Raw genomic sequence first — 25,923 nt, 5'->3', positions numbered from 1 at the left:
GCCAGAGGTGAAAACAGAAACGCTCCACACAGGACAGAAGCACCATTCGCTGAGTCTCTGCTTGACCTTACCAGTCCCCTCCAGCTTCCACTGTGGACACTTCCCACCTGCCACAGTGAGAGCTGATCCTGCTTGAGGCCAGCCCACTAACAAGCCCAGGTTCCACAGTTGCAGTCACAGGATCTTCACAGGCCTCAGAGTGAATACAGGAACTTACACAGATTCTCACAGGAACCCCATGCTCTGCAGAAACACACCTGTAGCACCAGACGCATCTATGGTTCTCCTTTTTACCGTTTGAGCAACATGGTCATAGGCTGCGCAGGCATCTGTGACACAAGCCCCAGGGTTCCTTGTGTGCGGTAGGGAGAAAACAAGCCCGTAGCAGGTAGGACTCTGGGGCCATTGACCTGCCCATGGGCAGGCCCTGAGCATGTGGGGGTCCCGGCCTCTTGCAGCTGATCCAGACCGAGCTGGAAGAGGAGCCAGGGGAGTGCAGCCCTGGCCAGGGCAGCCTGCGTTTCTGCCACAAGCCGCCTACCGAGCTCAGAGGGCCAGACGGGATCCATGTGATGCATGGGAGCACGGGCACGCTGCTGGCCACTGACCTCAACAGCCTGCCCGAGGATGACCAGAAGGGCCTGGGCCGCTCCCTGGAGACGCTGACGACAGCCGAGGCCAGCGCCTTCGAGCGCAACGCCCGCACAGAGTCCGCCAAATCCACACCCCTGCACAAGCTTCGCGACGTGATCATGGAGAGCCCCCTGGAGATCACGGAGCTCTGACTAGATGCGGGGAGCCCACCTGGTATAAGCAGCCCAGTGCCCCCCAGGGCCAGAGCAGGGGCAGGACCTCCAGGGTGCAGGCCCCTCCGGGGGCAGCTATGGGCACACAGCCTTGGGCTGGCCCAGCAGCAGGGCCTGCCTCAGCTGCTCGGATTCCACTTCTGCCAGACGCTCATTCGGCATCTGATCTCTACCTTCATAAAATGTTATTTTTTTAGGAAAACCAAACAAATGGTAAGCATCTAAGGATGAGGTAAGGAGGGTCACCGAGAGCCCAGGAGTCTGATCCGACTTGGCCTAGGCTGAGCTGAAAGAGGCCAAGCCGGCCCTCTCCCCTCTCCCACCCCAGCCCTGTCCCCCCAACCCTAGCCCCACTGCACAGGAGCCCAGCGCAGGCATGCCCTGCCCGGCCTTGACTCTTGGACTCCAGTTCAGTCCCAGCACATTTCTGCCACATCCCTGACTGGACATGCAGGTGGGGGCAGGGAGTCCTCCCTGTCTCCCTACACACAGTCAATGTCAGCAAACAGCACTCTCTCCATTTCACTGGCTTCCCAAACGTTCCTGGTTCATAAAGAGAAAATGACTGATGTTCCCTTGGGTTCTGAATGTAGAATGTTCATGTGTATCCCTCTTTTAAACTAAGTTATTCCCTCAATATTTTACCCTTGGTTTTGTTCAGTTGGTACGGACTGAACGTCTCTGGCATGGTCTGAATTTTAAAAAGAAAAGCAACTCACAAGGAACCGGCATGTTGCTCTGGTAAACTTACCCGCGGGACTGGGCTGGGGCAGGGGGGCGGTGGGGGTGAGCACGGGCCAGAGCTGGACCCATCTTCGGGGGCACTCCCTGACCACTGGCTGCCACGGAGAACCAGAGATGATGGGACTTCATTCCTGTGGCCAAACGGGGCCTGAGGACTGCTGGGCACTTACAGGTTCAGAGCCTCAGGAGCCCTTCAGAAGGCAAACTCTTCTGGCTGAGGTATCACACACACTCAGGCTCTGGTTGACAGACTTTATTGTTAAATCACAGAAATTTTAGTGCAAAACAAACCAAAAGATCCTTAAGTTCATTTAATAGCAACCGCATGTCTTGCTCTCTCCTGGCAACCGGAAGTGGGACAGAAGATGCAGGCAAACGGGAGAGGAGGAGGCAGGGCGGCAGCCGAGGCCCCGGGACGGCACACCCAGCAGACCTCTTCTACCTGGAAGCCAGAGGCTTAGGAGCTTGTCGTCCACATTTATTGACAGGTCAAAAAGAACATCTACAAGATGGGGGCCGGAGGGGAGGGGCTGTCCTGCCCAGAGCAGGGTGGACACAAGAGCAGGCAGAAGGCGTCACCAGGGGGCACACACGCACACGAGCAGGCCCACGGGACCTCCACAAAGAGCTAGCAGGGTACATTCAGGTGAACTGGTTTTTTTCCCCTCCCACCCAGAACCAGAGAACTCCAAACAACACATCCATCAGCACAGACAAAAAAGCCGAACTGAAGGTTGACCCAGGGATAGCGAGCCCCGCCCCACCAGCTCTATTACAGTGAGAACCACATTGTTTAAAAAGCCTCATTATTCGGAGTTGCTCATCTGTCATATAAAACTGCCTTTGTTTTGCAGTCAGCAGACCCGCGAACGGGGATGGTGACTCTACTTCTTCGTTAGAGTAGGCAGAGGCCTCAGCACCCAAAGCCCAGCTAGGAGGACGGACCACCTCTGTCCAGAGGCTCCAGCTCACGCCCCCAGCCAGAGGCCCCTCTCCTCCGCATAACCACACACAGGGACAGACTCAGAAGACCTCCAGTGTATGCTGTCAGCATCTGTCTAGCAGAGAGAAAGGGACACTGAAGCAGCGACGTCAGCATGCCACCGACAGCAATGCCACAACGAGGGAGAGAAGAGAGGGACTCAAGGAGAGGGGTCCTATTTCTATAACAAAGTCAACAGATCTGTGTTCGTTCCCCCAGACACACAAGCAGGCAAAGACGCTGCAGCTTCTCCAGGATGGAACGTGCCTCTAGTTCCACACGTGACGCTTGCAGTGCTCAACGGCCTGACAGGAGAGAGGGGACAGTTTAGTCTGCAGGTGACACACTCCACCCGCAGCCCCTTAGCACCCAGCAGGCCCGCAAAAGGGGATGGTGACTCTACTTCTTCGTTAAGATTAGGCAGAGGCCTCAGCACCCAAAGCCCAGCTAGGAGGACGGACCACCTCTGTCCGGAGGCTTCGGCTCACACCCCCAGCCAGAGGCCCCTCTCCTCTGCATAACCGCACACAGGGACAGACTCAGAAGACCGACTTACACCCAGAAAGGGGACCCGATACCCTGGCCCAGATCAGCCGGAGGGCACCACATGCTGAAAACCCAGGTCATTATCTCCGTTAAACCCAGGCATAGTATGTGGTGGGGTTCTAAGACTCATGAGGCAAGAGTCCAGAGCAGTGGGTGAACAGCACCCCTGCAGGTAGGGCCAGGACCCCTCCCTCTGGTTGCACAGAGGGCTCCAAGGCAAAACTCCTCAGCCAACAGTCAGCGCTCACACCAGCTCAGAATTGGCCCAGGTACCCAGGAGAGCAGGGGATCCCACTCCACCGCTGACTGCTGCAAGGCAGGGTACTGGGGCAAGGGGCTTGAGGTGGGGGGCCTCACACGCTCCCTGCCGTGGTCCAAGGTGATGCAACGCCCCCAACACTGGCTCACTGAAAGAATCCCCATGAGGAAGAGAAAGTTGCGCAAAGAAACACCAGGTAACAGAAGTTGAGACACACGTCCCCACCCAGGAAAGCAGCCCGAGTCACCCAGGAGTGGCCGCCCAGCTGGGAGCCAGGGCCCAGGGTGGTTCGAGAAGAGCTCTGCCGGGCCCTGGTGAAGAACCAGGCCAGGCTCCAGTCAGGGCAAGAGGGAGCCAAGGGACACGAGGCCTTGTGCAAGAATCCAGCAGGCCTTGTGCAATCCCTCGGGTGACCGACTTCCTATGAACCCGACCCTGTCACAAGGGAACTGAAGGCAAAAGCAAGAAGGCAGAAGCAAAGAACACTGGAGAACACCCCCCGCCACCCATCACTCCTCAGAGACGAGCGCGCAGGGAGCCCTCCTTTGCTGGTGACCGCACGTCAGCCTTACTGTGCCCCCATCCTAACCCCAAAGACAAAGTAGAGAGCTGAGCGCCGAGGCGCCTGCTAGAGCAGAGCCTCCCTCCCCTCGGCGCCACACGCTCCGCCGGAGCGCAGGCACGGGCCTGGCAGGCGCGCCCACAGAGCAGTCACTCACGTTGCACAGGGCTGCCGACTCCATGTCCTGGCACCAGTAGCTCGGGCCCCAGACACACTTCTCAGTTCCCAAAAGCGGCTTGCGGGCTGCTGGGCAGGCTCCAATCTTCTATATGGTCAAGAGGAGCAGAAAGTATTAGGTCTGCTCAGCTAATCCTTTTCAAAACTGAGACGATCAGCTGCTAGAAGCAACTAGAATCAGAGCTCTAATAAGCACTTTCCCAAAAAGGCAAGGCTGCTCGGTAAAGTGGTGGGACCTGGAAGCCTGGTTCTCTCACATACTGTCCCCAGACTCTGCCTCCAGCCCCAGATCTGAGAGGAACCCTTCCAGGGTCCACACAGCACTCCCCTGCCAGGCGGCACTGCCCAGGAAACTACCAGCCTGGCACACGACTTACCAAGCACACGAAGGAAGGGTCCATCACCTCCACCAGGATTTCTATCAGCACCGGCTCATACTCCGTCACAAACTGGTCACACTGTTAGGGAAACGGCAGTGGGTCTGGGTGAGTGTAAGCAGAGCGTGGGCAGACGAGGGGCGCTCGACAGGCTCTTCTGCCAGAACTCCTGGCCCTGCCAGCCTCCCTGCCCAGGTGAACTACCGACCCACACCTGCTCATTTTCCTCCCGGTGGCTCCACTGGAGCCAACACAGCACCTTTAAGAAAACCTCAGTGGACTCCATGCCAGAGGCAGAAATGGCAAAACTTCACCCAGAGGTACAGTCAGTGAGCGCCCAGCTCCTACACTCCCCCAGCAGGTGCTGACGTTGGGGCTGAAAGCAGCCCACGGCATACCTGCTTCCGGTACTGGTCCGGCAGGAAGCTGCAGCCTTTCTCAAGGGCAGCCAGGATCTGCTCCTTGGTGCTGTTCTTCTCCAGGTTGCGGTCCAAATAGCCCACGAGCTTCTTGCACACCTCGCAGAAGCCACCGTCCTTCCTCGGCATCACACGGACTACACGAGAGAGCCCAGGCTCAGTGCCGGCGAGGCCCCGCCTCACCCAGGAGGGCTGGCCAGTCCCACCCGCCCCGGGGCTCACCCGTCGCGGCCGGCAGCCCCTGGCTGGAGCAGAGGTGGAGCATGCTGCACACCAGCTCAGGGCTTGCCTCCTGCAGTAGGATCGACAGGATGGCACTGCCGTAGGTGTCCACCACCTCCTGGCACTGCTCAGCTAAGGACGTGGGCAGCTTCGAGCACACTTTCTCCAAAGCGTGAATTATTTCTTCCTGAAACACGAGAGAGGCTCAGTGAAAAGATGGGAGGCTGTATGGGGGTGAAGAGACTCAAAATGCTGATGGGACCAGGAAACCTGCCAACAAGTAAAGTGCTGTTTTCTCCCCCGAAGGTCAGAGCTCAGAGCAGGGAGGTGCCACCTCCAGCCCTAGCCCAGAGGGACCTGCTGGTGGGGAGTGGGTGTTCCGACCTCCAGGCTGGTGTCCCTCACCCGCCCCACGGGCCCTCCCACGAGGCCGTTCTGGCTCCAGGGCCAGGAGAAGCTGTCCCTCTGCCACAGCAGATGCCCCAGATCCACGTACCTCAGTCCTGTTGTTGTCAATCAGCTTGACCACCTCCTTCACCACATACTCGCACACCTCGCAGTAAATGTCAGCCTTTGCGGGGGCTGGGTCCTTCTGTTAAAAGGGCAGGAGAAGAACCAGAGCCACCCAGAGCCTCGCCTCACCCCCTGGTCCTGCTCCTCTAAAAGGGGGCCGCGGCCAGGACGCGCTAGTGTCACCCAGAAGCCACTTTCTGCTGCTTTCCAAACAGGGTGTGGCTTCCTCCTCGTGTCTCAGCCCTGGGCCCTGCTGTTCCTGTACAGTGGGAAACCCGTTTCCCTCATGCTCCACCTCCCGCCCAAAACTAGGAAGAGAAGCAGGAACTGTCCCCCAACCCTAGAGCGCTGTCCGTTCGACCTCTGTTTGGTTCCAGTCACCTCATCATTCAGCATGCATTCTGGGGAGATGAATGAGGCAATAGGAACAGAAGATGCACTATTTTACTATTTAGAAGACAGTTTTAAACCCATCTGAGATCGTCTCTTGACTTTCAAGTCTCAGCACCTGAGACTGCTTTTCTAGAGCCGATCTTTGATAAAACAGTGTTGAACAGAACTTTCTACGACAACCTTCTCTAGTTGTACCATCCAGTACAGCAGCCACTGGCCATGTGTGTCTACTGAGCACCTGAAATGTGGCCAGCGTAACCAAGGAGGCGGAAGGGCAGACACCTAACCCATGGGTGGTCCACACAGGGCGTATGCTAAGAAGCTTGCAGGAGGAGACAAGACCACTAACGGTCAAGCGACACTGACACGGAAAGTTCCAGAACAAGAAGTGCACACACGTGCCGTGCGGTGAGACACACCGTGTGCACACACACCTGGGTGCTCCTTGAACACAAGGATGATTCTGTTCACTGCTGACAAACTACTGTAGGCCTCAATCTCTAAAACACTGCCTCACCCATAAGAAGTGCTGAACAGAAGTCAGTTATGGAAGGAAGGAGATCTTTACCAAGTGGAGGAGGCCAAGGAAATAACACAACAGAAGCAGCAGCGCCCAGAGAAGCTCCTGCACTGACCCCGGGAGTGTTCTGGGAACGTCGAGCTGGGACCCTGGCTACAGTGTGGGGAAGGATGTGGGAGCGGCCACAGAAAGCACATCAGAAAGGTCTGGCTGGAGCCAGGCCTGCAAAGCGGCCTTGAATGGTGTGTTAAAAACGCAGACTTGATCCCATGAGCACCGGGGAGTGTAACTCGGGAAAGAAACATATGGCAATGAGGGTGCTGCATGAGTTTAGGCGAATGCTGTGAACTAATGGTCTCAAACTCAAGTAACCTTAGAAACCGAGCAGGGAACCACAGGCGTGTGTGCCGTGCTGGGCGTGACCACGTGGGGTGGCCGGGCATCGTAAACCAGTGGCACCAGGTACCTTGATGGGCTCCACCAGCTCCAGGGCAGGGATGATGTTCTCCGAGACCACCTCAGCAGGGACCAGGGTCTTCATGGGCATCTCCTTTACCTCGTCACAGAAGCCGACCAGCACACAGATCTCCTTGGGTTGCTGAAAAGAGCACAGAAGCAGCTGTTAAGAAGCAGGCACGCATTCCCCACACACATTGTCCCACGCTTTACACACAAAGGTCAGGGTGCCAGAGGAACATCCTAGACCCAGTGTCAAAGCTTGGTCAGACAAAGACTCATATTAAACCTAAGGGGCTTGTGCAGATACAGATGTACCAAGGAGGCCATGCAAAGCTTTAGAGGGAGATCAGCAACCAATGTCGCTCCAGCCAGGGAGCACCCAGGGAAGCATGACCTCTGGCACATTTCACTGGCAAGCGAATCCTCTCCAAGGCCACCTGGTCTCTTCTAGAACCTGTTTTCCCATTGAGCTGGCATGCTCTCAGGAGGACATAAGCTGTATGTTCTTTCTGGAGGAAGAATCAGCATGCCCATGACTTAACAAAGCCCCAAGTGTTACAAATAAAACCATACCAGATCTTTCAGTGGCAGGACCATTAAAAATGATGCATTAAGGGGAAACACTGACTTTTTATAAAATCAGTCTGTTCATAATGGCACACACACAGCACACACCAAAGTCCAGTCTCCCCAAGTGATGAAGCTGTTCAAGTCAGAAGATGCACAGATTGATGCCCTTCCCCTCCAGACACCAAACCACAGAGAACTAGAGTTTGGACAACCCCTTAACCATTTCACTATGAAGGTGGCCAGGAGCAAGTAAAGTATACATGCTGGGTATACTTTGTAAACAAATGCGCTCAGCAACTTGCTCTGGCCTGATGGCATCTTCCTCCCACCACCAAACCATAAAGCAGCGAGAAGAGGATTATAGAAACAAGCCCTGTTAAGGGGAGACAGCAAGCCCACTGCCATGGCTCATGGTATCCTATCTCTGACAGGCTTTAAGAATGGGGGGAAAAAAAATCAGAAAAGGGTTGGAGACAGAGCAAGCTTTTTAGAAAAAAGACCAAGATCAGGAGGTGTGGCTGCTTTGTCTCTGACCAGTTTTGCTATACTAACTCCTCAAGGAGGCCTAGGTGAAAATTCAGATATTTCAACCAAGGTGTTCTCCTATTAGACTTCACAATACCTTTGAAAATCTTGAATTCTGGAACTAGATGAGGGCAGTGCTCAGTACAACCCTGAAAGGGCACTGGTTCAGTAAGCCCGGTCGGCGGGCTCGGTCCCCAGGTTTTGCCACCAGTGGCCTTGCTCTCGAGCTATCTCATGTGGCTCCAGAACCCAAAGGACCCCATCACCCGGAGGGGCAGAAGCTATAATCAAGAGATTGTTTCCAATTCTCTGGATCCAACAGACAGGGGAACAGTCTGCTCGCTATTTGCAAATGACTCACTCATGCAGCAGAAGCATTTCCGGGCTGATGAAAAACATGACTGTGACATGCAATGCTCTCCCGAGGCCTGACAGAAACAAGGTGTCCCACTGGAGTCAGGCCTGCACTGCAGAAAGCAGGGGCCAGAGGCCAGCCACGGTTCCCCACCCACGGGTGGCCTGCACGTGGCCGGCTACTCCCTCATCTGACCAGAGCATAAGGCTCTGCAGGCTTCATTTTCTGGTCCCCCTGCAGGGGAAACGAAACCCCTGACCCCTCCAGTGCTGAATCACACAGGGAGATGGAGACTCTCCCCCTGCAAGCCGATTTATTAACAGAGAGAGGGAGCCTACCTGTCACAATCATCCCTTGTATCTGTCAGAGCTGATTACGCCATACAAAAAAAGACGAGCAAAATAACTACAAGCAGCAGCAAACCACTACTACAAGCAAATTCCCATCACATACCTGATCCTGCTGTGGAACAAAAAAAAACAGGAAATCGGAGATGAAAATAAGAGAAAGGAAAGGACACAACAGTTAAGAAAAAATTAAAACAATAATCAAGCAGTTAACTAGGTGTAAAAACGTCTGTCACCAGAAGTTTAGGGGAAATGCCCTTTCAGGCATCTTAACAACCTGTCTTGCTCCTACTACTGCCTGCACATGGGGGCCTGAAAGCTGCTCTCCCTTCAAGAGTCAGACCACACTGTCCAGCCTGTCTGTGCACCGTCCCCTTGTCCCTGACACCGAATCAGAACCCTGAGCAGCAAGTCCCCGGAAAGCACCAGTTATGAAGGGCTCTCCTCGCTCAGAAGCCAAGCCCACCTCGCCTGCAAGGCCCTGGCCTAAGGCTGGTGATGAGCAGCTGGGAACAAGACATAGGGCTGCTCAAATAAGAGCACCGTCTTAGAACATCGAATACACCCAGAGAGGTCACGGAGCCCTGGCCCAGGTCTCAGGGCAGACTGCCCCCAGGCGGCCAAATGCCAGCCTAGAAGCCTGGTCTGACAATGCAGGCATGCCTCAGTTTGTTGAGCTTCACAGATTACACAAACTGAAGGTTTGGGGCAACCCTGCTTCAAGCAAGTCTACTGACCCCCCTGTTACACCTGCTCACTGCATGTCTGTGTGTCATATTTTGGTAATTCCTGGAGCATTTCAACTTTTTTATCTTACTAGTTAGTCAAGGTGATCTGTGTGATCAATAATCTTTAATGTTACTACTATGACTCACTAAAGGCTTCGATGATAGTATTTTTTAGCAATAAAGTATTTTTATTTAAGGTATATACATTGTTTCTTACTTCACAGAGTATGGTACAAACCTAACTTTCATATTAAATTTCAAATGACATTTTTTTGAAAGCCAGAAGTATTCGTTTGACTCACTTTATTGTGATATGATTCACTGTACTGCAGCGATCTAAAACTAAACCTGTGGCCTCTTCGAGGCAAGCCTGTGAACCAAGAGCCTTGCCCTTTATTCAGCAATTCCAGTCTCACTTACCATTTACCTATCTTGAGGGAAAAAAAACAGGGATGAGCATGTCTATCTCTTTGGCTCTCTATGTTCATCATACTTTTTATCCTAAGAGCAAACCTGAAAATAATCTCAACACCAGCCATAAGGAATTTTATCTATACAATGGAATATTATGCAGCCGTTTAACAACTGTACATGCAGAATATCTAATGACCAAGACAAGTTTAGACAAAAATGCAAAAATATGGGTAATTATCCCTATTTCCAAGTATGTCTATGTAGCATGAGTTTTAAAAAGAATAAAAATATTGTTAGCTATGACGAAGCACTTAACTAGACCACGTCACATCAAAGGCTTATTTTTTCCTGCTTCAGCAGCACGTCTTTGTATGCAAAAGCCTTTTGCCTTTAAACTATTTTTACAACAAGGCAGGGTGTGAGTAATATTTCCACAAAAATTCTTTTGTGCCTGATGGAATCCCTGAGTGGTCAGATCAGACCAGAAAGTAACTCACTTAGGCTTTACAGGCCCTATGTTCTTAACTGCTCAACCCTACTATTTCAGTGCAAATATGGGCATCACTATATTCTAATAAAATTACTGGGCCATAGCTTTCTGATCCCTGGTTAGAGAACAAACTTGAGAACTGCAGGCCAATCTCAACGCAGTTAGGAAGTCAGCATGACAGAAAGAAATGCGGTATTGAATACAACCCACCCCTCACCCGCTGCAGATTAGATCCTAGGAGGCCAGGGCATCTTCCCTGTGTGAGGACGCCTTCAGACAACCCTGCTTGGTACCATTCCCTGCATGGAGCTAGCTGGCTTCCCTCCACGCGATGGATGTTTTCTGCCTCTAATAGTGGAGGACCACCCCCAACCACCTGGATATATCAGAAGCAAGGGCAGCAGTTACTGGCTCAAGCAGCAGCCACAGCCGACACTGCTGCAGAGCGAGGACCAACCATGGGAGGCGGATTCTCCTCGCTCAGAACTCAGGCTACAACAGAGCAATCCTCAGGCTGGCCGAGCTACAGAGCAGACTATTCCACGGGTCCCAGAATGAAAGCCAGATGCCAGAAATCTCATGGCCGGCTCACGGCACAGAGGCAGACAAACTGCAAGGAAGCCATTGTGGCAGTCCCGAGGGTCAGGCTGCTTCCGCCTTTCTCCGGCCCGGGGAACGCGAGGGGGCGATACTCAACTGCAGGTGCTCAAAGAGGGCTCCTTTCGGTTTAATTCAGTACTCAAAGGTGAAAAAGGGAAAATAAACTGCACAATTTTCAAAATCCTAGAAATCACCGCCTGAGACAAAGAGGAACACCAACAAGGAGCTTCCCCCACCTACCATATGCATCACCATTTGGACAGCGATTTCCGAATACTGGTTGATGTAGTTCTTGCACTGGGGAGACAGGAACAGAAGTTTAGTGAAACACTGCTACAGCAATACACCAACACCCCAGCCTTTCCAACAGTGTCAATATGCAAATATCAAGGCAAGTTTCCAAGAGCAGAATCCTATCAATGTCTGTTCTGGGCAGCCTCAATAAGACAAAAAATGCCAGTGTTTTGAAAATGTTTTCCAAAGGCCCTTAGAGATGAGGTCCTCCAATCTCCTTTTATGGCCCTTGCTTTCCCCAAGGTCACACAGCAACTACTCAGGGGCAATTTAGGGTAAGTGTGAGATACACTGATCAATTTGAGATTACTTCCCAAATTTATTTAACACATTCTTAGGATTATAAAGTTTAAATCTAGTATAATCCAGTTAAGTTATAATGATTTTCATAAATATCTACGTATTTCTTGCAGACCTTCTGGTCATGACTATGAAGTGTCTATAAGTGAGAAAACAGAGGGTGATATAACAGCCCTCAGGTTAGCCTGGGGAAGCCAACTGACACAGCAAATATACAAAGACTCTTCAATGAGGCTAAGAGAGTCCCAGGTTTTAGTGGACAGCAAGGGACCTTTAGCTTCCAGAGCTCCACCTAGAAAGGTGGCTTTAGAACCCAGACCCGGGAGCCCAGGTCTAACAGAGGTTTAGTTTCCTAGTTGTCGGGCATTAAACAGCATTTGGTTTTAGATGTCAATCTCCTGAGTGTGGTTAATGTGAGCAGGGTCCAAGAAATAAAACCTTCGTAGAGCTAACAGAATTTCTGAGTCCACAGGACCAACATCCTCCAGAGTTAAAGAAGGGGTGCCGGGCGAGCCTCCTGCCAGCCAGGGGCCTGAGCTTCCCCCAGGGAACCACCCTGCTGGTGGCAGGGACAGCAGTTAAAATTATGAATATACGACAGCCCAACCTTTCAAACCAGGGTTCTACGTGGTTCTATTCTTGTTCCTCACACACGTGGCAACTGAGAGAAAAGAAGAAAAATCTCTTCCTCGGGGCCCTTAGGTGGAACCTGAAGTGGTACCCCGGAAGTGAGCTCTCCTGGCTGGCCCACTCCTGTCTCCAGAGCCCAGCTCCCTGGCCCAGAACATCCTGCGATGCAGGAGGCAAGCCTCACCATGTCGGACATGCCGGGCCCCAGGCGGTCACATTCCTCCTTAGCGTGGTCCACCAAGGCCTCGATAAAAGTGGAGTTGGTCCTCAGAGCTTCCTGGACGTCGGTTACCATCTGAATGCAGTCTTGGCAGACGTTCCCGTTAGCCTAGACAGACGGGTGGTTAGGCTACACACCCTCCTCGAACAGCTCAGGGTATTCAGACTCCCACATGCTCACACTATAGCACCAGTTCCTGACGTGCTTTTATAGGCTCTAAAAAGACTAAAGTTTAAAATCACGTGGGCATTTATTACAGTGAAACTTTACAGGAAAGGGGGGCGGGTGAAACATCCCAGTTCTTCAGAACCTCCATGGCTCAACCATTTGAAAGGTGGCTGGTGTGACTATGGAGTCAGGTGAAGGAATGAGCCCCCGGTTTCAGAACTGTACACACTGCCCCTTCTGTGTCTCAGCTCTGGTTCCACCCCACCCCCAAACGGGGCCCTGGGCAGCCTGGCCCGTCGCCTCACCTTCTTGGGCTGGGGCTTGCTGTGGGAGCCGTCCTGAGGGTACAGGAGGAGGGGAATGTTGGCCATGAAGGGAGCCACCACCTCTGCCATATCCAGCTCTGGGATCTGATTGGACTCGAGCTGTTTCTGGTGATTCAGCTCCGCCAGGTGCTTCTGAAGAGACTCGCAGAGGTTGAGAGCGGAGCACACCTCCCCGGGATGGCTCTGGGAGGAAAGAGGCCCAAATGGAAACCCTTGCCCCAGAAGCAAACAGGCCACCTGGTGCCTCAGAATTCTCCCTTTCCTTATCTCCTGGCTTGACTCACGTGCCCGTCCCCAGCTCACAGGCACCTCAAACTAAACCACTCAACCCTCCGCAGCTCCATTTTAAAAAATGGTTCTACCACCGTCCTCCCAGAGGCACGGGCCACAAACCTGGAAGGCATGACTAACTCTTCCTAACTCTTCCGTTGCCTGCAGTCTCATCCACCAGCAAGCCTAGTCCATTTATCCTCTAAAACAACGTGCAGCTCTCCGCCTCCCCTACCCGCCTCCCATCTCACAGGTGACCATCCCTCCAGCTTCCCCTCTTGCAGCTCCCCACTGGTGGGGCCCAGACCAACCCCTCTGAACAAGGATCCTGCCGCTTCGCCCGTGAACCCCTCCCCGGGCTCCACACTACACTGGCAATGCTGGAACATGGCCCGAGGTCTTGTGGTGACCCCTCCCCAGGACACCCCTGCCCCACTAGAGGTTTTTAGAGTCTTTCCAAATTCACGAACTTGGCTCCTTGTTCCTTGCTGAAAACCCAACCTATGACGTGTGGTTTATGCATAACAGATACTTAACTGAAAGTCGAGCATCCTTATGGCTGACATGAGTTATCAAATCAACACCTGTAACTGCTACACCAGTTTAGATTCCCTCAATAATTCTATGAGTTCCCATATTTCCTATACTCCCCCCACCCCAACCCCTGAACATTACAAGCTGAGCGGCCTGCTGTGCCAAAGCCATTCTGGATGTTAAAACTGTAGAAAAGATCTGTTGACAAAACCCCAATCTATCAATGAACTCTCCATCGTGGTCATTATAATCTGATTGGGAACCTCCCCTGGCTCCAGAGGTGCCCTAAAAAAAGAGGCTCTTCTCCATCACGTACCATCTGTCCTTTAATCATGTCCAGGATGACTGGGAGGTATGAGTCGACGATCTCCTTGCAGGAGGCAGACATGTTCGGCTTAGGGAGCCAGTCACAGGTCCTCTCCAAGTACACGAGGATCTCTTGCTAGAGAGGACAGAGCCAAGAGTCAGACCAGAATGGACTTCTTCTCCACCAACAGACTGAACGCAAGAGGCCTCCAGCTCCAGCGGCCCTCAGGGAAAAGGACATGGGAGAGGGCTAGCGAGGAGCCGTGGCTCTGTCAGAACAATGAGGCAGAAAGCAGATGCAAGCACTATTCAAAATAGAGATGTTTGGACCTGCAGTCTCACAGGCACAGGGAACTCTGAGCAGAAATCACCAAAAATGAACCTAAAGGTTAACAGCATGTGATACAAAATCCCTGTCAACCGTGGGCATTTAATGCTGAGCTCAGGAGTCAGCAAACAAGCACACACAGCTTGTTTTTGTACAGCCTGCGGCTAAGAAAGGCTCTTACATTTCTAAAGGACGGGGGTAGGGGGATTACGTGGCAGAAACAGTCTGTGGCCCATGGGACGATTATTTCCCACCTGGGCCTGGACCATTCCTAGTTGGACCCCAGAATCACAGCTCTGTGAGGAACTGATGCACGGCCACACAGCCGCCACTCACACATGGTCACACACACTGGTGGCGGCTCACCTCGGTGGCGTTGTCTTTCAACAGGTTACCAGCTGCAGTGATGACATCTTTGCATATGTCACAGGGAAGGGATTTCTAAGAGGAAAGAACACAAGAGAGATCCGTATTTGTAGGACAAAACTCACATCGCTCACGGGTGAACGTCACCACGGCCTTCTTTCTCATTCCATCTAGCCAGGGCCACCTCTGACACACCGGCAGGGGCCAGTCCCCAACCTAGGTGAGAAGCACTGGACACCGCAAGGGAGGATCAGGTGTGGCCGATCACTACTCCACGCTCCTGTGGGAAGTACAGAGTGCCCCCCACCCCTCAGCACCTCGCTCAGTGCGCCTGGTGCCAGCCACATTTCATATACCTGCTCACAGCACGTCTGTGAGGAAACTGAGGCTCAAAATCTACCAGTTGGGGGCACTTCCCCGGTGGTCCAGTGGCTCAGACTCCATGCTCCCAATGCAGGGGGGCCTGGGTTTGACCCCTGGTCAGGGCACCACATCCCACATGCCACAACCAAGAGTCTGCACGCATCCACTGAAGATCCTGCTTGCTGCAACTAAGACCTGGCTAAGTGAAGTGAAAGTCACTCAGTCGTGTCCGACGCTTTGTGACTGTACAGCCCCTGGAATTCTTCAAGCCAGAATACTGGAGTGGGTAGCCTTTCCCTTCTCCAGGGGATCTTCCCAACCCAGGGATTGAACCCAGTCTCCTGCACTGGTCTCCTGCATTGCAGGCGGATTCTTTTACCAGCTGAACCATAAGGGAAGCCTAAGTAGATAACTATTTTTAAAAACCAACTGGAAATCAGAATAGCAAAAGTCAGAGAAAATTGGTACTGTGATGCAGAGAAAGGAGGGGAAGGCAGGGAAACAGGCCCAGCCAGACCCTCTGCACACTCACACCGGCGCCATTGCCAGTCCTTCACCTGCTTTCCACCTCCTGGGCCATGCTGCACGCCAGCGGGGGCCACGTGTCACCACTGCAGAGCTCAGAGACGGAAAACCTGGCATCCCTCCGTGGCCCAGGACCATGGAAAGTCTAGCTAGTCCTCAAAGCTTGTGCAGTGTTCCCTTCTGTATGTCAATGGATTCTCAACCCATGAAGAAGGAACTGACACATCTCAACTGACACAGGTGAGATGAAGGAACACCTGTGAATCCAGCTGCACTTAGAGAAACCGCCTTGAACCTTCGGGCCTAATCAGGCTAATCCCATGCATGGGGCCACTCGGGCATCCCGAATGAGTGCCCGCGAGGTTCAGGTGTCCACAAGACTGTCCTGTCGAGAGAGAGAGATATCTAAAAAGCTCCCCGCATGACACACTGAACTTCAAAAGAGGAAGCAGTATTAAAAACAAGACCAGAAGCAAATGAGAAGCAAAATCTGAAATTCTGGCCACAGACGGCAGGTCAAGAGTGAATTCAGAAACTTAAAAGAGCAATCTTATTTAATTAGTTCTTCTCTATGTGAAGTACTAGGAGCCACTGACAAGTTTTAAGACTTCAAGCTCCACACAGTCAAACGTGGCTTGTACCGTGGGTGGAAGCACTTCCCGGAGTCGGCTGACTCAGCCAGCAAAGCTTGGGCGTCTCCCGAGAAGGTTCAGATTGCATGGAGTGCGCACTTGAGGTCTGTCACCTCTCAAGAGTTTTCCCACATTAATGTGCTATACATGTACCACTGCTCAGAGGAAAAATCAGTGGCATCTTTTCCAGGTTGGCTATAGCTGGAAATAAAATTCTCGACAGGTACCAAGCTCTAGGGTCTGAATCAATGATGTGCCTGTTTGAGAGGCAGAGAGAGAAAATACCAAAAGAGGGGGGAAAGATTTTCAAAAGCTTAGCATCTACTTTGCGTGAGTGGCAAGGGCAGAGCTGTACCCATGGATGCTGCCCCGGGAACGGCAGCCACACCTGATCTGGGGCAGAGAGGACAGAGTGGAGCACGCAGCGGAGGCCGCCCGCCCTGTCTGCGCATGAAGACACTGAGTGACTGCAGCGGGGCCTCCCCGCGCCAGCCCTCCATCACTCCCTGAGGGTATCCGCGCCCCACCACAAACAGGTCCTGCCTCCCCAGGGTCATCAGGAGGCGCAAACAAGAGGAGGCAGGAGAGAGCGCCTCGTGGAGGGCGGCAGCTCCAGGCGACACTCACCACCGTCGGCTTGCTCCAGACGGTCTGCAGGCAGTGCTGCACGGCCCCGCAGTCGGCCGCCGTCTTCACATTCTGGCACCACACGGCCGAGCCTCTGGTACATTCCCTCAGGCCCAGGACGGGGCTGGCGAGAGCTGCAAGCAGAACCGGCGTGAGCACGTGGCCCGCTCCCACGAGGCCCGCCTCCCTCGCTGCCCCGGGATAGGGCCCTGGCACTCTGTGGGGACACTCGGCCGCCCCTCACCAGCTACAGGAGGCGCGAGTCACATAGCCAAGGAGCTGCACTGCCACCTGTGTCCCCGGGGGGAGGGACCACCCATCTGGTTCACTGGTTCAATAACGGTTTTCCTCTACCACTATTTTTAGGACAGTACCAGGCAACAGACCAGTCATTTTAATCTTTATAAACTTCCACAAAGTGTAAAAAGAAAATCAAAAAATAAAAGACTGGCAGGTTTAAAAACAAGATTCAAACTTCTACAGAATGAAAAATAGCCAAAGCTTAAAAAACTGTAATGAGACCACCAAGATTCACAGCCTATAAAACAATGGCTCTTGCATCCTCAGTCAGTCCTAAAGGAAATTAGTCCTGAAGATTCATTGGAAGGACTGATGCCGATATTTTTGGCCACCTGATGCGAAGAACTGACTCACTGGAAAAGACTCCGATGCTGGGAAAGATTAAAGGCAGGAGAAGGGGACGACAGAGGATGAGATGGTTGGATGGCATCACCGACTCAACGGACATGAGTTTGAGCAAGCTCCAGGAGTTGGTGATGGACAGGGAAGCCTGGCGTGCTGCAGCCCAGGGGGTCGCAAAGAGTCAGACACGATTAAGCGACTGAACTGAATGTGGTTGTAGTAGACAAGACCCTTTATAAATCAACTGGGTGAGTTTCTGCACATAAACAAATCAACTAGCAAAAAACAAGACTACATAGCCACTGAGATATCACAAAGTGTACGTGTGTCCACTTGAAACCAGTCGCACGCGTGGAGTTTCATCTATGGTGTAACAAGGGAAGTACTCCATGGAAGTCACAGCCACAGAAATGGGATTAGCAAAAAAAAAAAAAAGACAGTCACCTGGGACCAAAGAAATGCAGGTTAAAGTGAGAAGGTACCATGTTTCCGAACAGCTAAGGGGCAACAAAAACCTTGTCAAAATACAGTGACAAATTTGTGGTGAAAATGCACTATTATAAGGCTGACAGCAGTGTGACTGGTAAGCACTTCTCAAAATGTATTAATGTATTCTAAGAACTGGAGAGAAAAATTCCTCTTCAAATAAGTAAGACACTGTTGGGAAATACAGTAATTTAACAGTTAAAATATGACACGCATAAGTATACATACTAAGTAAAATTTACGATATTAAAAAAAGGCAGACGTAAGCCGAATGGTCAAAAAATCGGGGGAAACTAGTGATATTCTTACCAAAATATGCAGCTGCTAAATATACTTATAAAGACAACATATGTCAAACAGAAAAAAATTCAAAAAGAATATGATATTGGGGTTTTAGAAAAATCAGAAAATAAAACAATGTGGTTGACGAAATTATTTAATTCCCAATGGCATGTTGTGTGTAATTTTTAAACAACACTTTATAAAGTGCCTGAGACAGCTTGTGTGTTTTTCTTAAAACAGGTCTATGGTATTCCTCAATTCTGTAACTGAGAAACAGCAAGAAAACTCTCACATTCACACCTCACTAGGAAACTACAGGTTATATCAGGCTGCCCGTAGATGGACGACTGCCCAGGGCTCAAATTCCAGCATATATCATGAGAGGGCTGAACTAACTGATACTGCAAACAGAAAGCATTTGGGGGGGGGGGGGGGGGGGGTCTGGGAAGAAAACCCCAGAGCCGGTAAACAGACAGACTCAGCACCTCAGGCATCACGCTGCTTCACCCAGTAACCCAAGGGAGGGCACGGCAAGTTCCACAGACACCTGTCTCACACACCCACCCTCCCACCATGGGCTACACACAATGAGGGTGGCAGGCGCCCTCCCTCCAGGAGAAAGGAAATGCTGTTGCTCTACCACTTTACTAGCATTCAAGCCTAGTTATAGTTCCACAAACTATTCATGCCAAGATGGGAGTCGCACATTACCAGAAAGCTCGAGTCAGATGATGTGCGCCCCTGCCGACACCAACAAACGAATTCCCAATCTGCTGGCCAGATTACAGCCCTCTCTGACCTTTCAGAGCAAAAACATCACCACCCGCAACCAGTTCATGAGCTCAACAGAACTGGCCGCATGCCAAAAGCTGTTGGTCTGGTTTGGTCTCTGTGGGAAGACACGTGCCAGGTTCATAACAGCCCCGCACTCCCCAGACAGTGAACCCTAACAGAGCCGAGCGGGGCTGGGCCCTCAGCTGCAGGTGCGGCGGGCGGAGCGGGCAGGGTCGCGAGGGTAAGGGCTCTGAGCAGTGAGGAAGCCACAGAGACAGCCCCAGACCTGGCGGCTACCACTAGCACCTCCCATGCTCCTCCCAGGCAGCGGTCTCGGGGTCCTCCTGAACGGCACCCACAAAAACACACTGCCTGCTTCCATCTCCACACATAGAGCGCCAGTTATCAACAGGAGTCTGCAAAAGGAGTCTCTGCGCAAAGGAACACACAGTGGTACAGGGAAGCAGAAGGACGGACCTCAGCAGATAAAAGCAGGGCCAGCGAACAGCACTGCCTGCACAGGGCCCGACCCCCGTTCTCCATCCTTACAAACACACAGTCCCGGACAACTTTCATCCAACTGTCCCAGCTGGGAACTGACCGAAATCTATCAGGTTTCAGGAACACAATGCACCATCACAGGCCCGAGCAGCAGGAATGCTTTGGAACTTGTTTACTCCCTTAGGAACTTGAAGCAGTAATCACCTGATATATAGACTTTGTAACTTGTTTACTCCCTTAGGAACCTGAAGTAGTAACCACCTGCTCTAAAGACTTTGCTACTTGTTTTGGCCAAGCCATTCTAGACTAAAAAAGTAGCCCCCTTTATCTGATATTGGTCAAGCTACCAAGAACCCAAGGTCATTTCCCAATTCCAACAGTTACTGAGTAATAGAAAGCCTGCACCTCAGAAATAGAGAAAAAAGATGCAAGGTAGCCCATTTGGTAGACCTAAGAGGTCACCCAATCCACACCTAAGAGACTTCATGGACACTGAGAAATGAAAACTGAAGTCCCAGCTCCTAGAAATTCAGTTCTCAGCTAGACATCCCCATTTACCTCCAACCTGAAGCCAAATTTACAAAGGAGCATATTATTAAAATGGCCTGTGGTGGGATTTCCTAAAATGACCTGAAACAGCTGCGTTTTCTCAGGTTGGTAAAGAGGCTGAAACAAGCCTGGTGATGCCAGCAAGCTGCCTGCTGAGGTTCAGAGCTTATTCCAGGAGCAGGTCTCCTGGAACCAAACACTGGGTCAGAACAAGTTCGGGACACAGATCCTTTCCCCAGAAAATGCTCTTGTACACAAAAGCCTCACACCCCTTCAAGGGGCTCTCAACAGCTGTGCACAGAGCAAGCTCTAGCGGTTAAGCATGGTTTTTCTCCACAGAAATGGGACAACTAAAATGAAGATGTAATCATTAACCCCACCGAGACAAGCACAGGGCCCTTGGGTGGGATGTCAAGGTGAAGACAGACTCCTGGACCCCAGAGCAGAAGGGACAGACACTGCAGTGCAGGCCTGGGAGCAGCGAGGAGGATGCCAAACTGCCTGCGGCAGCCAGGGACGGCTTCTTCAAAACTGAAAAATGAAGTGGCACCTCAAAGACTATCTAAGGAGAGACGGGGTGTGTGTTTGCGGGGGCGGGGGGTTGGGGGGCGGCAGTGCTCTTTATAAAGGGAAAGCACCGGGCTTTCTCTTTTCAGGAGCCAGGCTGAAGCAGACCTCAGGCCCACTGGGAAGGACCCCAGCTGGCACCCTTGTCATCCTGCGGGCGACAGCACACGCTAGTGCCACCAGGTGGGATGTGGGAGACCCGGATGACGGGCACCTAATGGAGCGCAAGGTTCCACCCAGAAAGACCAAGCAGGGAGCGGGGCAGCACGGAATGAGGGGGACAGTTGGACAAATAAAACCCTCCGGGTTAGGTTTAAGTCTGAAGCCTGTGCAGCTGGGAGAGAGAACAGGGCAGCAAGAGCCAAGAGCACGAGGACGGAGGTGGGGGTCAGGACCCGGGTACACAGGCAGGCAGGACACGGGTATGTGCCTACTTCCTGGGACAGTGAGGGGCGCGCAGGTGGGAAGGTGAGGCCCCTGGGAGACTGGAGGCATTCAGCTGGGAAACGGAAGGTTTCCAGGACATGCACAGTTACCATCACAGGCCAAGGACACCTTCCACCCTGGACACGGAGGCAGACCTGCTCTGAGCAGTGGGTCCGGACCCCAGACCTCAGGCCTCAGGGCAGTGGGGAGGGGTGAAGGGAAGCAGACCACAGCTCAAGGTAAGAAACATTAACATCCACAGGACGTAAAAAGGGAGTGGGTTGGCTCATTACATGATGACCTAGCCAAGAGCAGGAGCAACCAAGCAAAGGAAATGCCCAACCTGTGAGGGGTTCTGCGTAAGCGGGATCCTGAGTGGTGAGGGGGCAGGACCTCTCAGGGCTTCAAGTCTTCACTCTCATAATAACAAGGCAAATGACATTCAGTATTTACATATAACAAATGCTGAAATTACCCTAAACTACTTTCTTAGGTGTTATTTCTCAAAACATGTTCCCAGCAAAGCTTTCATCTCTATTTTGATCTTCCCACACTGCCCCCAAATACCAACTTCCTTCTCTGAGGCAACAGGCTGAACTCGAAGAAAGTTCTTAGATGTCTGCCTGACCCCCTGGAGATTTCTGATTTAAGTCAGTCATATTAAGTAGGATCACTGCTCAGGGTGAGGCCAGCACTTAGTTCAAGGGCCCGGCATTTGAGCCCTTGGTGACAAGCACTGGTGGGCTGAAGTCAGACCAACAATGGCCTCAGAGTCACTAAACACCACAGGCAGGTTCCATTTTATTAGAACAGGGTTTGGTTTTGCTTTTTTTCAAAGACTTCAGTTGTTATTTCCTTAGGAAAGGGGTGGGTATGCTATTCCGATTTTACTCCCCAGGCTTAGAAGAAAATAACCAGATGTGTTCTAAACCACTCCACATGTAAGTCATCAAAGATGGGCTGCAATGGAATTCTACTGTCTTGAGAACAGTTGCCATTAGCCGATCAGCCATGGGCTTTGCTTGTGGCAGCTCTAGACTCTGACCAAAAATCCTCAGTGAGACTGGGGTGGGGGGTGGTGAGAGCTCACCACAGCCATGTATGTTTCAGGTGCTCTTACTATGACTTCTTAAGTGAGAAGGAACTAAATCCCGAGTTTAGAATGAGGCTTCTAAAGCAACTTATCCACTGTCTAAGTTAAAACGTGGTATACTGAAAAGAAAATACGATCTGCCTGCAAGACCTGTCCAAATGACCTCAAGCAAACCATTATCCTTCTGAGTTTGTTTTTCATCTGTTAAGTGAGGATTTTACTGGGTTGTTTTGAGAAACAAGATGACAAAACTATGCACTTTCAACTGCCAGAGTACTACTCTCTCAACCATCGTTCCTTACCATCATCTCTCTGGAATCTTTATTTACAGATAAATCTTTAATTTATCCCCTACCAGACTGGCTCTGAAATCAGTGAAGGTTCAGATCTTGGCTCTATTACTTCCAGTCACATGACTGTCAGAATTTTAGTCTTCCAATCTGCAAAATGGGCCTTTTATGAGTACCTACTTCAGGGGATTTGTAAAAATTAATCTATTTGTAAACCAAAGTTAGTGCAGGGCTGGCAAGCTATGAAAGTCCAACGAGCACCATTACTATTACTGTCCACAGCAGTAACCAGATCTTTCTCAGGTCCACTATCCTGCCCAGAACAAGCATTCCACAAACAGCTGAATCAAGGCTGTTCAGTATGCTTTCTCTACATTTAATCAGGTCATTAAATGGCACCTCAACGACCTGGAGAGCTGCACCCCAACAACCTCAGAAGTTGCTGGTTGCTAAATCAAGACCCAGAAATCAAAAGGAGAGCGAAGCACAGGCTATACTGTTAAAGAGCCCAGGAGCAGACACTGCGTATCTAGGGATTAAACCAGAAGCCCTGCATGAGCAAAAACGAGAGGTGCCCAGCCAGATACCGGTAAGAGCACCAGCGAAATGCTTTCCGCAATTCATGTAATTGCAGCTGCAGGCTGACTGCCCTCCAATCCCAAGAAAGCTGCCACTGTTCAAAATATTTTTGGAACCTACCTTTTTAAAAAGCCGTTTCAAAACCTTTCCTTCTCTGGAAGGGCAGGAAGCAGTGTGGCACCATGATCACTGCCCTGGTGATCAGGGGTAGACAGACCTGAAGAAACCCTTGCTCTACTGTCTATGATAGCCAAGCCTCAGACCACTCACTAATGCCACAATTACCTGCAAAATATGGAAAATAAGCGTGCCCTCTTCTCAGGAATTCTGTGAAGACTAATGAGAAAGCAGAGGAAGCACTGACAGTGCCTAGTGCCTAAGAAGCTCAGCTGATTATAAACCAGCTTGTTATTCATGGTGAACCAGGGGGAGATGACAAAGGGAGGTGGTCACATTCTAATTTTTATGTTTTGGCATAAATTAACCTTTTTTCATGTTACCTTTAAAAATCAGGAAAAAAACTGTTAACTCTTACAACCTGTTATAGGGAACAATTATCGCCCAGTGTGGCAAAGACCACAAGTCGCTCCCTGTATCTATTCTCCACCTGTTTCAAAGGGACAGAACTACAAATTCCTAGCTACATATAAGGCTGCCAAAATTAAAAGCCACATTTCCCGGTTCCCCTTTTAGCAAGATCTGGCCATGAAACCACATTCTGGCTGATGGGGTGGATGTGAGGAGAGGTTACTGAACTTTTACAGACCAATGTGATGGCAGGAACTCTGGCAGCCAGGATGAGCCGTAAAGAAAGGGGCTAAACTTCAGGGATGCTGAACATTAACCTAGAAGAATGTGGGTCTCTGAATTCTTTTGGAAGTAGAAACACTATACCAGCCCTAGACTGCCTGGCTCCTGAACTTACTATGATAGATAAGAACAGTTCAATCAATTTAAGCCATCATTATTCTAGGTCTCTGTTGCCTGCAGTTAACTGACGGCTAACTTTAATAGCAGCTTAATCATCTACCTAACTCACGAAAATAGTCTCCAAATGATAAGTCTTTACTAAGGCTTAACTTCATTAAGGATATTTAAATATCCATGTACACAACATAATTGACAAAGATTTTCAAAAACAACCTGAGAATGAAGGGGATAATTATTCCTAGAATGTGTATTTTATGCCCTATTGGTTACAACAATCAGTCTTATTATTTTAGCCATATAAAATCTTTTCTTTTTAAATATTTCCGATAACATATGCTAAATACTGTTTGATGAGATTATTTTAAAAAAGGGGGGGAGGGTGTTACAGAAAATGCAAGCAGCCTCCCTGTATCAACAATCAGAACACTCAGCACACATTCCACAGGGCAGTGGATCTGATGCCTGGGTAATGCACTGCCATGGCAACAAGCAGGTTGCTAGGAAACCAACAGAGATGAACCCCAGGAGGGGCAGCATCTACCTCAGGTTTGTGCACTTAAGATTCCCTAAGAGCAAGGAGATAATACAACGCAGTCAACACTGACTACTCGATGAAACAGCTGGTGTCACAAATAACTTCGATGGCAAAGAACATTTGTCTCTTCTTTATAGGATCTTGCTTTTGGAGAACATTCCACAGAGCTGAATAAAAACACTGCCCATTTAATCATTCAGAATGGCATTAGCTTAGAGGCAGCCTGCCTTGATCTGGAGGAAGTAAGGTCCAAATATTCCTCTTATCACAAAAGAAATCTGCAGCAATAAAGCCTTCAAGCTCCCTAGGCTGACATGCCATTACCTCTGGCCCAGATAAGCTATTATTTCTGTTTCTTAAGACAAAGGTTCTTTCTTCCTTCTTTCTCCTCTCGCGCTGCCGCCATGTTTCTAAATTTTCCTCATAAGCCAGATCATTCTAGGAAGAAATTAATCCTCGTGAAGAAAGCAATAGGATGCTCGGGCACACGGCCCTGTGTGGTAACACACACTGAGGGGCAAGGTGATCTTAACATTGTAAAAGAACGATTCAACTTGGCATACTTAATTTGGGGAAGAGAAATTCCTATCTCCTTCATTCAAGACCATTCCAGTCCTAACACAACATTGCAAATCAACTATACTCCAATAAAGAGATTAAAAAAAAAAACAAGAGCACTCTAGTGCAATATAAACTATCAGCAAAAGCTCTTCCAACATGTCAACCTATTAGGTTAATGATCAGAGATGAACTTAAATCACCTTTGGTAAGAATATGCTGCAGGGCCCGACAGGACTGCCTAACGCCCAGCCAGGTGGATGGGTATGGGCAGGGGTCAAAAATGCACATCCGCGTGGCCCAGGGTACGGCCCAGGAGTCAATTCAGCCAGCAGTCAGTCCAGGCTCTACCCCATCCCTGCTGATCAGCTAGGTGGTCTCGGCACCCCGAAGAAGAAAATATTCTTTAAAAGAAAAAAAAAAAGATTTTCATGCAAACTCCACTAATAAGGAGTGTTCCGGGCTTATCCCACATTGATTGTTTATTAACTAGAAAGTTCCAGGGACTTCCCTGGTGGTCCAGTGGCTAAGACTCCATGCTACCAACGCAGGGGGCCTGGGTTTGATTCCTGGGCGGGGAACCAGATTCCACACGCTGCAACTGAGAGTTCGCATGCCTCCACTAAAGATCCTGCGGGCTGCAACTAAGACCTGGCGCAGCCAAATAAATTAAATGTAAAATAAAACAAGTGTCAGACACGTGTGTGTCTACAACAAGTTGCACTTACTTAACACTTAAAAAGAATACCACCTTCACTGAAAATGTCAAAATCTAAAATTCAGACCACAGCATGGATGAGGGCAGGATACTAGA

At 50.8% G+C, this 25,923-nt stretch overlaps 2 protein-coding genes across 4 annotated transcripts in view; one reads left to right on the top strand and one right to left on the bottom strand.

Annotated features, from left to right (window-relative positions):
* CDH23 (cadherin related 23) overlaps window positions 1–785 on the top strand; it is a 388,322-nt gene extending 387,537 nt beyond the window's left edge. For both annotated transcript variants that reach the window (XM_068981694.1, XM_068981695.1), the window contains one exon: window positions 459–785. In XM_068981694.1, coding sequence (XP_068837795.1) covers window positions 459–785 — 327 coding nt within the window. The remainder of the gene's footprint in view (window positions 1–458) is intronic.
* A 1,018-nt stretch (window positions 786–1,803) lies between these two features.
* Window positions 1,804–25,923, bottom strand: part of PSAP (prosaposin) — a 32,622-nt gene continuing 8,502 nt past the window's right edge. The window contains exons 2-14 of one of the 2 annotated variants that reach the window (XM_068981836.1): window positions 16,898–17,031; window positions 14,751–14,825; window positions 14,067–14,192; window positions 12,926–13,129; window positions 12,417–12,560; window positions 11,249–11,305; window positions 6,987–7,118; window positions 5,591–5,686; window positions 5,095–5,281; window positions 4,852–5,009; window positions 4,454–4,534; window positions 4,057–4,164; window positions 1,804–2,837 (exon numbers count right to left, since the gene is read on the bottom strand). In XM_068981836.1, coding sequence (XP_068837937.1) covers window positions 2,802–2,837; window positions 4,057–4,164; window positions 4,454–4,534; window positions 4,852–5,009; window positions 5,095–5,281; window positions 5,591–5,686; window positions 6,987–7,118; window positions 11,249–11,305; window positions 12,417–12,560; window positions 12,926–13,129; window positions 14,067–14,192; window positions 14,751–14,825; window positions 16,898–17,031 — 1,538 coding nt within the window. In that variant the 3' untranslated portion in view covers window positions 1,804–2,801. The remainder of the gene's footprint in view (window positions 2,838–4,056; window positions 4,165–4,453; window positions 4,535–4,851; window positions 5,010–5,094; window positions 5,282–5,590; window positions 5,687–6,986; window positions 7,119–11,248; window positions 11,306–12,416; window positions 12,561–12,925; window positions 13,130–14,066; window positions 14,193–14,750; window positions 14,826–16,897; window positions 17,032–25,923) is intronic. The other variant, XM_068981837.1, reaches the window with a different exon arrangement.

Source organism: Capricornis sumatraensis, chromosome 10, assembly GCF_032405125.1.
Source record: "Capricornis sumatraensis isolate serow.1 chromosome 10, serow.2, whole genome shotgun sequence".
NCBI classification, from domain to species: Eukaryota; Metazoa; Chordata; class Mammalia; order Artiodactyla; family Bovidae; genus Capricornis; species Capricornis sumatraensis.
This window is presented reverse-complemented; position numbering and strand designations above follow the sequence as displayed.